This window comes from Zalophus californianus, chromosome 8 (genome assembly GCF_009762305.2).
Source record: "Zalophus californianus isolate mZalCal1 chromosome 8, mZalCal1.pri.v2, whole genome shotgun sequence".
Taxonomy (NCBI): domain Eukaryota; kingdom Metazoa; phylum Chordata; class Mammalia; order Carnivora; family Otariidae; genus Zalophus; species Zalophus californianus.
In genome coordinates this window covers 81,782,159-81,794,432 of record NC_045602.1, presented here as the reverse complement: position 1 = coordinate 81,794,432, position 12,274 = coordinate 81,782,159, and the positions used below count along the sequence as shown (strand labels likewise).

The window sequence follows — 12,274 nt, the reverse complement described above, 5'->3', positions numbered from 1 at the left end:
CCCAGGACCCTGGGATCATGACCTGAGCTGAAGGCAGACGCTTAACAACTGAGCCACCCATGCGCCCCAAAAGTGCAATTTTAACAAGAGCCATTGTTTGCCTGCCTTTAGGACCCATGCTTATTCACCACTAAAAACAGCCTGACCTTTGCAGTCAAGACCCCAGAGCCTCCTTCTGTGAATGTCATACACTGTCAGGGTTTAGTTTACAAGAGTAATATATATGAAGAAAGCTGACAACTATTGTGTGGCTTCTGTTTACCTGAGCCTGAAAATAGCCTTCATTTCAGGGATATAATCATTGAAAATTTAAATGCATTTTGATCTGAAATGGCTGGGGGCAAGCCTGCCTTACTGGCCTAAGAACAGCCTACATTGACATAGCAGGATATCTGTCATCCCAGACCACAAATACTTTTGAACCAAGGGAACTTTTGTTCTTAAGAAAACTGAAAATAAGGAAGCCTGGGTGGCTCAGTCAGTTAAGCGTTTGCCTTGGGCTCAGGTCATGATCCCAGGGTCCTGAGATCGAGTCCTGTGTGGGGCTCCCTGCTTAGCGGGGAGTCTGACTCTCCCACTCCCTCTGCCCTTGCCCCCGTTTGTACCCTCTCTCTCTCTCTCTCTCTCTCTCTGTCAAATAAATAAGTAAAATCTGTAATAAAAAAGAGGGAACTGAAAATAATGAACAGAATCATGGGCTCTTCTGGCTAACCTCATTTTAGAGGTTATGAAATTAATGTGTTTCTTAAGTTAGGATTTTATTGAGGCCAGCATTTTTTCAGTGTCACTTTAAAATACAAATGTGAGACCTACAGCACATCTCATCACTTGTTCTCTCTGTATACTTATTTCTATAGCAGACACGATAATGCCTGTCTACCCTTTGTCACCAAGTGTCAGGGGAATCAAGTGAGGAAATGGCTTCTCACACCGCAGTGCTTGTACCACCACGGCTCTCTGATTGCTGAGTCTTGGAGTGTGTAGAGCCACCAGATAAATATGGGCCACTTGTGTGACTGATCAGTGGCAATTTAAAATGATATTTTTATATTAACAAACATGGTTTGAAGTCGAATTGAACGTTTTACGTGGCTTTTTACGGCAAAGTATTGGACTTCCAACAAGTATTACAAGTGTAGGAGGCAATTTAAGTTCTATTTTGTTTCCACCGCCCAGAGGTCAACTACCATGGGGCTATGTTGAAGGAGATGCTTATGGCATTTATGTATCTGTTAGCACTTTGGAAAACTGTAAGACGCCATAGCAATGTGAAGTGTTTTTGTTATGAAGCTTACTCATATGTGGTTCATAACTCAAAATCATTAGGAAATTTGCCTCTTCCTTGCCCCCACCCCCTTTCCTCTTTACTGACTTCCCGCCCCCCGCCCCCCTCTCATCTGTGCAAGATACCTGTCGCCTGGGCCACCGATGTTTGCCATAAATGTCCTCCCAGATGTGCTCTCTTTGGAAAGCATTCCAGTCTCTTATTTTGCTCAGAAACCCTCCAGGCCTCATATGTTGGTGTCTCCCTTCCCCCTAATAGTGCCCATTGCTTTCCAAAGACAATAGAAATGAACTCAGCTGGTCTTCTGCATTAGCGGATGTTCGTAAGTTTATGTCTTACTTCATACGTAATGCACTTAACTTTCAGAAATTTTGCTAGCACTGATCAAAAAGATGGTTCTCCTACTTGCAATATCACACTCTGTGGCTCCCTGGGAGAAAGACGACTTTAGCAGGTCAGGTCTTCTTTATAGGCACAAGGTCAGTACTTGCGAAGCTCTAGGCCTCAGATTCTCAAACCCACATTTCTATAAAGCACCTATAGGGATGTTATCACATCAGTTTTGGAGAAGTCATTCTTACCTGGTACCAGGTCACATTTGGACTCTGTGCATCACTTTGGCAGTTGAAGCTAGGGCAATGAATATAGTCAGTGCTACCAAGAAGAAGGTATTGCTCATGTGATACAGAGTTATTTGGTATACAGGATAGATTTGTCTTAGGCTTAACTTCTAAGATGGTCTTGACACAACAGGCCTCATCCCGAGGGCTCCTAGGAGAGTTAACAAGGTCTTGTGAACACAGATGTTATATCCAGGTGATATAGGATTTGGGAATGTTTTCATATAAGAATGCATTTGGGACATACCTAATCCTGGGTCTACAGATATATGACCCAGCGTTATGTATTCCTGTCGTCAAAAAGTGTAGGGTGCTCTTCTGGATGATGTGAGCAGAGTTGTTAGTTATTTCCCGTAATGGATCTCCATTTTGAGGTTGTAAGTACCACTGGACATCAGGTAAGTCCTTATGACCACTGTAGGGCAAGTTTTCAGAGCCTTGGGCTGGTGAGAGTTGACTTCTGTGGCACGACTCTGTTAAGCCACAAAATAAGACAAACTGCTCATTCGTTGAAGAATATTCCCAAAGCAGTTTCTTGGTGAAGCAATCTGAAAACCACAAGGAACAAAGCAACAGAGAGATGCATTAGAAGATGAAACTCTCCCTTGGCAATGAGTTTTTGGACATGACATCTAACGCACAAGCAACCAAATAAAAAAGTGTTGGGTGCCTGGGTGGCTCAGTCGGTTAAGCGTCTGCCTTTGGCTCAGGTCATGATCGCAGGGTCCTGGGATCGAGCCCCACATCGGGCTCCCCGCTCAGCAGAGAGTCTGCTTGTCCCTCCACCCCTCCACCCCCGCCCATGATATATCTCTCTCTCTCAAATAAATAAATAAAATCTTTAAAAAAATAAACAAGTAGAACTACATCAAACTAAAAAGCTTCTGCACAGCAAAAGAAATGTAAAGATGATCTACAGAATGGGAAAAAGTATTTTCAAACCATGTATCTAATAAAATATATCTGATTAACATCCAAAATACATAAAGAATACATACAACTCAAAAGCAAAATCAACAAATAAACAAGAACAAACAAACAAACAAAATCCCCCAAATAAGCCACTTAAATATGGGCAATGAATCTGAATAAGCATTTTCCAAAGAACATATATAATTGAAACACAGGTACGTGAAAAGGTGCTCAACAACACTAATCATTAGGGGACTGCAAATTAAAACCATACTGAAATATCACCTCACACCTGGTAGGATGACTTATCAACAAAAGACAAGAGATAAGAAGTGTTGGTAAGGGGGTGGGGAAAAGGGAACCCTTAGGCACTGTTGGGATTATAAATTGGTATATCCATTATGGAAAACAGTATGGAGGCTCCTCAAATAAATTAAAAATAGAACTACCATATGATACAGAAATTTCATTTCTGGGAATATACCTAAAGGAAATGAAAACACTATGTCAAAGAGATATTCTGCACCCCTATGTTCACACCAGCATTATTCACAATAGTCAAGATATGGAAACCTTATTTGGTGAACACCTAAGTGTTCATCAACAGATGAATGAATAAAGAAGTTGCACACACACACACACACACACACACACACAAATATTATTCAGCCGTAAAAAAGGAGGAAATCCTGCCATTTGCAACAACATGGATGGAACTTGAGGGCATTATGCTAAGTGAAATGTCAGACAGAGAGACAAATACCATATGATGTCACTTATACATGGAGTCTCAAAAAAAACAAAAAAACAAATAACAAACTTATAAACATAATAAAAATAAAGAAAGAAAGAAGAAAGAAAGAAAGAAAGAAAAGAAAGAAAGAAAGAAAGAAAGAAAGAAAGAAAGAAAGAAAGAAAGAAAGAAAGAAGAAAGAAAGAAAGAAAGAAAAGAAAGAAAGAAAGGAAGAAAGAAAGAAAGAAAGAAAGAAAGAAAGAAAGAAAGAAAGAAAGAAAAAGGAAAAGAAAGAAAGAAAAAGTGAAATTTAGTAACACTAAAAAAAAAAAAGAAAGAAAGAAAAGGGGAGGCTGGGTGGCTCAGATGGTTAAGCGACTGCCTTCGGCTCAGGTCATGATCCTGGAGTCCCGGGATCGAGTCCCGCATTGGGCTCCCTGCTCAGCGGGGAGTCTGCTTCTCCCTCTGACCCTCTCCCCTCTCATGCTCTCTCTCTCAAATAAAAATAAATAAAGAAAATCTTTTTTAAAAAAAAGAAAGAAAAGAAACTGAACAAATAAAATTATCTAATATTATTTTCAGTGTCCAACCATGAAAAAATAAAACAAATAATAGAAAAAAAAAAAAGAGCTCAGATTTGAGGTTACCTGAGGCTGGGTGGGGAGTGGGGAAATTGGATAAGGTAGTCAAAAGGTACAAATTTCCGGTTATAAGATACAGAAGTACTGGGAAGGTACTGGAGAACACAGTGACTGTAGTTAACACGACTTACTGTATGATAGATCTGAATGTTGTTAAGAAAATGGGTTCTAAGAGTTCTCATCACAACTCAAAAATGAGGAAGCTTCTTTTTTTTGTCCTTTTTTTGGGGTAGCTATATGAGATAATGGATATTAACTAAGCTCACTGTGGTAATCATTTCACTCTACATATAAGTCAAACCATTTTGCTGTGTATCTTAAATTTGTGCCGTGCTGTCTGTCACTTACATCTCAACAAAACTGGAGGAAAAAAAGATCAAACTCTAACTTATGTTGACAAAGAGCACATGATTTAATGAGGAATTAAGCTCCCTTGTCTGTCTTCTTCACTGCTTCCATTTAGAAGGTCATGTTTTAACTCGCTCCCAGGGGACTTGAGCCTCATTCCTCTTTAGCAGCTCCCACTGAACACCCAGCTACCATAACTGGGCTCCTCATTGATGCTTGGTTTCAGCAGAAAGCTGTTCACCCCAGTAATTTCTCTCTTCCTGCACCCATCTCAACAGTAAGAAGGAAATGCTCTGTATTAATAGGTCAAGCTGCTGATATACCAGATTACCTGTCACTTCAAACTTTGACCACAAGACTCACAGTGTTAACATGAAAAGCCAAAACCCTACCTGAAATAGTCATTCCTTTAATTCTCTCTCCTGTGACAAGCCAAAGAAATATCCAGCTCAAATAAAGCATCGTTCTCCCTGGGTCCTGTCATCACTTCAGTGAACTTGCTCTGTTGACAGGCTGTGGTATGTTGTGTTTCAGAGCTCCTCCCTGAGAATCATCTTCATTTCTGGAAGTCAAGAAATGAGAAATGAAGAAATTAGAACCAGTGATCAAAATGTAAGTCACACAGGAAACCTTGAAAGGGGCGGGTCCTACCCAAATGCGACTTCCCATGCCCACAGTGGTATATGGCAGTCTCTGCATGTGTCATTTCCTCTACATCTAAAGGAGGGAGAGTGTCTCAAGCTCACGGTAACCACTTGGACCTCTGCACTATACCGTGTGTTCTTTTGGTGCCATTTCTTCAAGGAATTCTTTTTCTTCTTTTTTTTTTTCTCTTGATGTTATCACCTAGCATGTATATTTCCATGAGTGATTTGGAGAGAGTTAAATGAAACTTTTCCTGAAAAGGTGACCCGAGTTGATTAAAAATGTCAGGATCGCCACAGTTCCGGAAGCCTATGCTATATTTCATATGTACAAAATTTGAGAATGTCTGTTTTATTTACTTTATTATTGAAAGGAAAAGTTGTCACTGGATAGCAATACTACTGTATTACTCTGTGTATCACCCTTGGGGTTGGTTGTAGGAATAAGGAACTTTATCTAAAAATCTGCCCTAAAACACTCCAATCCTGTCTTAAGCTCTTTAAAGTGAAGGGGGGCTGGGGATGGGGGACAAAACAATCCTCTGAAATAGAAAAGGTGAGGGAGCAAGATCACCTGGAGAGAAAGAATGAAAATCTTGCCTGTGTTCGTGGCACTTTTGTCTCCCTTATTGATAGGGTGGCCATTGGAATTTTCAAATCATTTGTAAGAAATGAGCGATAAGGATACTGCGTGGGTGTCTTAGTCCATTTGGGCTGGTATACCAGAATACCACATGGTGGGTGGTTTATGCACAACGGAAATTTATTGTTCACAGTTCTGGAGGTTGGGAAGTCCAAGATCAAGTCACCAGCATGGTTGTATTCTGCTGAAGGCCCTCTATCTAGTGCATGGTGCCTTTTCATTGTGTCCTCATGTGGTAAAAGTCGCTACAGATCTCTCTGGAGTCTCTTTTATAAAAACACTAATCCTATTCATGAAGGCTCTACCGTTATTACCTAAACAACTTCCAAAGACCCCACCTCCTAATACCATCATTAGTGGTATCATCTTTAAAGGTTAGAATTTCAACATATGAATTTGGAAAATCCAGAATAGTGTGTAATATTTGGTTATTGATTAATGTTGTCTTGAACAGAAAATAAAAGTAATTTTGTTATATGACCGTTTCATCTGTCCTTCTAGAGTCCTGAACTATTATCACTAACATAAAAAGTACTCTATATTACTCTGTGTGTTACTCTTGGGGTTATGGGAATAAGAAGATTTACCCCTGAGCTTTGCCTAAAAATTCCCCCTAAAACACTCCCATGCTGTCTCAGGCTCTTTAAAGTTAGGGGAGGGTGAGACAAAATAAACAGTATGGTCCCTGTCCTCAAGCATCTGTCACAATGTGAAGAACTTTGTGAAATAAAAAATTATTCTGACACTGATTGAAATAGTAAGAAAGACTCTTATTCAAGACTGTGGCAATAGGGGAGAGAAATCAAGCTCAACTCAGAAGACAATAAGAACAGGGGAGGATATAACCAAGGAGCAAGTTGAGGGGGTTCAGGGGCTGGAAAGTTACTAACGAAACGTCAAAGTAGAGGGATTCTTACTAAACTGACCTAACAGAGTTCGTGCTCAAGGTGAGTCAAGGACTTAGATATTGAGGGTAGGAGGATGACTTAGCAGGACTCTTTGCTAAGACTGGTAAGACCAGACATTCGACTGAAGAGGGGTTTGAGGCCTAGTAGAGAAGAGGGTTCAGAGAAGCCTGACTAAAATTTGGTCAGGAAGAGAGTCTTTGTCAACACAAACATGGAAATAAGCAATTACAGGAGGATGCAAGACAGAAACAAATACAAGGGATGACAGAAAAGAAAAGAAAAAATAAAGAGGGAAGGAAGTAAAGGAAGGAAGGTAAGAGAGAGAAAAGAAAGAAGAAAGAAAGAAAGTAAAAAGAAAGAAAGAAAGAAAGAAAGAAAGAAAGAAAGAAAGAAAGAAAGAAAGAAAGAAAGAAAGAAAGAAAGAAAGAAAAAAAGAAAGAAAGAAAGAAAGAAAGGAAGGAAGAAAGAAAAGAAAGAAATGGAAAAAGAGAAGGAAAGAAAAGGGGAAAAAAGGAAGAAAAGTTACATGAAATGTCACTTGGCCCTTTAAAAACCTTCCCACAATACCCATGTTCTTTAGGAAGCTGACAAAATCAATCTCCCTCTCTTTCTACATCTAACCAGCCAAGCAAGTTCCTCTCCTCACCCTCCCTGCCTTCCCTGGCCCTTCCTGTGACCCCCTGCCTCTGCTGCCAACCTTCCCAGAATCTTTCTTTCCACCCTCCCTGCCTTCCCTGGCCCTTCCTGTGACCCCCTGCCTCCACTGCCAACCTTCCCAGAATCTTTCTTTCCAGGAATCTCCATTTTTTTCTTATAAATACATACTGGGATTTCCTCGTCTTATAAAATTCTTCATTTCCGACCAGTTTCCAACACACACACACACACACACACACACACACACACACACATACACCATATCTCTAACATCTTCAGATGCAGGAAGGAGAAATTTTAATATCTATAATTTTTTATTAATAAGTAATGTTTTTCTTAATTTAAAAAAAATGTTTTAAAAGATTTTATTTATTTATTTGCCAGAGAGAGAGCGAGAGAGAGCCCAAGCAGGGGGGCGGCAAGCAGAGGGAGAAGTAGGCTCCCCGCCGAGCAGGGAGCTCGATGCAGGGCTTGATCCCAGGACCCTGGGATCATGACCTGAGCTGAAGGCAGATGCTTAATGACTGAGCCACCCAGGCCCCCAAGTAGTGTTTCTCTAACAGAAGAATTGAACTTGAGGTGTCTTTGGGGCCCCAGTTGGAGCACTGCAAAGAAAGCCGGGTGACTCAGAAAGGCTTCTGGGGGTCAGCGGCATGGAGAAGAGTTCAAGCCAGGAGCATCTGTAAGCTGCAAGGAGAAGGCAGACAGATTTCCTTGAAGAATACCAGACCGGAGAGGTTGGGTCAGGGCCAAGGCTGAAATGAAAAAGAATAAACCCAAAAGGAAGAAAAGAAACAGAACACGGAGACCATCCTGATACTAAGCACAGAGAAAGTCTGGAGGCAAGATGGGATGTCAGCATCAGAAGCTATAGGGTTGGCATGAAAAAGACTGAGAAGTGTCCTGTAGGTTTGGCTCCAATAGATCAGATCAGCTTGTGCGGGGGGCCGGGGGTGAGCTGACAGGGAGCAGCACAAGAAAAGGAAGTAGCGGAAGGAATGTGAGGGGTGGGGACAAGCCCTGTAGTCCACCGGCTACACTGTGCAGGGAAGCCGGAGTTTGAGAATTTGTTGACAAAGGCAGAGCTTAGACACCATTCAGCTGTGAGGGGAATGAGTAAGCAGGTTGGCAGGTCAAGTACAAGTGAGAGTGAGGAAGTAGGAAGAGGTAGAATCCCTAAAACCACGGAGAGATCAGGCTTGGACAGGAAGCTGCAGAGCCATGCAGGGTGGGAAGGTCTATCCAGACCAGTTTACCCAGGTGGGAACCAGAGTAGTGGCGGCTGACCTGTTGAGAGGAGAGCACGCTCAGGGGAGGAGAGGCTTGATGAGATGGTGGAGCACCTTGAAGAGAGCCGGGCACGGGGACTAGAGTCACTGCACTGTGTATCCCCATTGGTGACAATGGGTGGCTCTTCTTACAAGGACTATGGTTGAGGAACAAGGCAGGATCAGCAACTGCCTTTTGAGATGTGTTCTCCCCTTCACCTTTCTTTCCTTTCCCTCAAAGAATAAACTCCCATCTCCAACCTCTAGAAGCATCTTCCTAAAAAGCAAACCTGAGCGTGCCATTTCCATGCTGCAGACTTTATCAGCTGCTCCGCACATGAGATAAAGAACCCATTCCTAGGGGGCCCCTGGGTGGCTCAGTCGGTTGAGCATCTGCCTTCGGCTCAGATCATTATCTCAGGGTCCTGGGATCGAGTCCCACGTTGGGCCCCGTGCTTCAATGGGGAGTTTGAGGATTCTGTCTCTCCCTCTTCCTCTGCCCATCCCCCTGCCCACTCATGCACGCCCTCTCACTCTCTCTGTCTCCCTCTCTCTAAAATAAAGAAATAAGTCTTTTAAAAAAATCCATTCCAGCCACCATTTGCAAAACACCGTGGGCTTTGATTCGGCTCTCTTGTGTCTTATATTGCATTTCTTCTCCAGAGAGACCTTGCATTGATATAATGAAGCCCATCCCTCCCTCCTCACTACTGCACCAGCCAGCAACCATCTTGTTAGTTATCTTATATGACTGTGTCTTAGCTCACATTATGATCTCAAAATATGTTGTTTTAAAAACTTATGCCCCTACAAGAATTGAAATTCCACGACAGTAGGAGCTGGGTCTGTCTTTTCCAGCCTGCATGCTCTCTCCAGGAATAGTGCCAGGCTAACAAGAGGGCCTCAGTAACTCCTTGTTCATGGTTGACCCACACCGCAGTATCATTGTTATCTTGTATGCTGTGTTCTCCCACTAGACTGGGAGCTCCTTAAGAGCAGGGATCTTGTGTCAGAAATCTTAGCTGCAAATCCCAGGACAAAGCTTTATGTATGAGTCACAATCAGTTCTATTGTCCAGATAAATGCAAAACACTTCAGGAGGAGTCAGGACAAATGCATATCAATCTAGGTTTGACCATTCACTTGTTGTGTGACTCCAGTTAAGACACTTAACCTCTCTCTGTACTTCAGTTTTCTTATCTGCAAAATGAATTATTTGGGCTGTATCAGTAGTTCCTTCACCTCAGAGCTAGGGAATCTGAAGTTCTGGGGCTTAAACTAGGAAATGTGTATTTTTTTTTTTAAAGCTCCTTGGCTTGGGAACCGTGAGAACATGATTGCTAAGATCATCTCAGCTCTAACATTTTGTGATCCCATGTTTGAATGTCCGAGCCTATAGCCAATTGGTTACCATACCCAGCAGCCTCCAGACCTCCGGAATTTCCAACCCAACCCTGAGCCACCAGAAGCTCTCTCTATGATGTACTCACCTGCTGGCTTATGACCTCAGGCTGCCTGGAGCTGTTTCCAGACTATATCTCTGTCTCTGGGACATTGTTTCTCAAATTTTCTTGATTACAGTAGTCACCTGGAACACTGATTAAAAATGCAGAATTCAGGGCTCTCCAAATCACATTAAATCAGATTCCTGAGGAGAATGTTGGCATCTACAGTATAAACAAGGGTCAGAGCAATCACTATGATCCAGGAAACATCCTTGGGAACCCCATTCAGGAACAAGAATAGACCCTGGAGAGGTGGGTCCATGCTGAGTTATAACAGCTATTGTCAGCACTGTTGGCAACTGAACAACACAAGGACAAGCCTATTCTGGAAACTCCGTTTAAGTGGGATAACACACTGTGTGACTTGTTTGTCAACATCTACCTTTTTAGGACTATTTAATGTCTAGGTGATGACTCGCATTCTACCATTACCAAAACGCTTTCAGAATCATAAGGAATCACACAAGATGCAGAGTATATGGTTTATTGAGCAAGGGCAACTTAATCCAAAACAGTCTGTAGAGTCTCTGTTGAGGGAAGTTAAAACAATGGGCTGGTGTCACTGAACATAGTGCACTGCTCTCATTTATTTTCTGGTCACACATGGGAAGATGATTATCTTTCTTATTGTACTAATGGGCAACCAAAGCTCACATTGCTTGAAATAGTGGACCCCACTATTAATGATAATCACGCATCTGGTAAGTATAAAAAGAATTCATGTCCAGATGTAGAGGGCCTCCAACCTCTGATTTTCCCATCACCACATGTTACCCCCTCACAGAAGGAGATAAGAGCCCAACAGGGCAACTTCAAGTACTTGAAGGGTCTCTCCAAAACATTTTCATACCTGATTTTTGAAAGCCACAATTCTTTTGTCAGAGGTTGATGATTCCCTGCCTCCACTGGTCAAAGCTAGACCTTCAACTCTCTTTGGTTAAGAGTGAACCAAAATTTTTGCTGACCAAAGTTTTTGATGGGATAAGGCAAAAGAGAGGAAAATGCTGGAGAAGGCAGGTGTCAACAGAGCTTTAGGAATGGAAATCTTACTGTCAAAGACAAACTGCTTTAGGGGCACCTGGGTGACTCAGTCAGTTAAGCATCTACCTTTAGCTCAGGTCATGATTCCGGCTCCTGGGATTGAGCCCAGAGTTGGGCTTCCTGCTCATCGGGGAGTCTGCTTCTCCCTCTGCCCCTCCCACCACCCTGCTCATGCTCTCTCTCTCTCTCTCTCTCAAATAAATAAATAAAATCTTAAGAAAAAAACTACTTTATAATTGCCCTCAGGATCAGCAGTGACTACACAGAGAACACAGGTGCACATAGAGATTTGGTCTACTGTAATAGTGACTGTTTAATTCAACTAATATTGTTATGATTTTCACATGGTCCATGTTAGGTTTATACCCCATTATCTGAGAATTACAGAAAATCCAGTGTGTAGTGACTGCTCTCAATCACTTGATCTTATGGTCACATCAAGATGAACATTAGAATTTGGCAAACATCTAGAGTCTCTCTACTCTTAGCCAACATCCACAAAATGCTCAAATCACTATACGTTGGTTTTTTGATAACTATCATGTTTTTATAAAGTGAAGACTGTATAGATAGGGAGATATAAATTTTCTTAGATAGCACAACTGTTATTAAAAAATTTCATGAGGGGCGCCTGGGTGGCTCAGTTGGTTAAGTGTCTGCCTTCGGCTCAGGTCATGATCCCAGGGTCCTGGGATCAAGCCCCACATCGGGATTCCTGCTCAGTGGGGAGCCTGCTTCTCCCTCTCCCTCTGCCTGCCGCTCTCCCTGCTTGTGCTCTCTCTCTATCAAGTAATTAAATAAACTCTTTAAAAAAAAAACTTAAAAATTTTCATTAAAAGGAATTTCTAAAATCACTTTGAAAATTATTTAAGCTCTTTTCTCAACTTATATTTTCTGGTTAGGAAATCTAGCAAAAATAATTCTTACATTTATTTCCTGTTCTTAGGACATAAAAAAAAGAAGAAAGAACTTTGAGTCCTTATTTCAGCAACTGCCAGCTTTTGTATCTGAAGAACATGTGAAAATATCCATTTTCAGAGTTCTACTATATATCTCTTCCTAGCCAGAG

At 41.8% G+C, this 12,274-nt stretch overlaps 1 protein-coding gene and 1 long non-coding RNA gene across 2 annotated transcripts in view; one reads left to right on the top strand and one right to left on the bottom strand.

Annotated features, from left to right (window-relative positions):
- LOC113938202 (interleukin 18 receptor accessory protein) overlaps nt 1-5,122 on the bottom strand; it is a 25,691-nt gene extending 20,569 nt beyond the window's left edge. The window contains exons 1-3 of the mRNA XM_027623480.1: nt 4,932-5,122; nt 2,153-2,453; nt 1,867-2,056 (exon numbers count right to left, since the gene is read on the bottom strand). Of these exons, the coding sequence (XP_027479281.1) occupies nt 1,867-2,056; nt 2,153-2,453; nt 4,932-5,001 (561 nt within the window). The 5' untranslated portion in view covers nt 5,002-5,122. The remainder of the gene's footprint in view (nt 1-1,866; nt 2,057-2,152; nt 2,454-4,931) is intronic.
- The window catches only part of LOC113938203, a 16,540-nt gene extending 4,266 nt beyond the window's left edge, over nt 1-12,274 (top strand). Inside the window, exons 2-3 of the long non-coding RNA XR_003524851.1 lie at nt 5,074-5,151; nt 12,152-12,274. This is a non-coding gene — a long non-coding RNA (uncharacterized LOC113938203). The remainder of the gene's footprint in view (nt 1-5,073; nt 5,152-12,151) is intronic.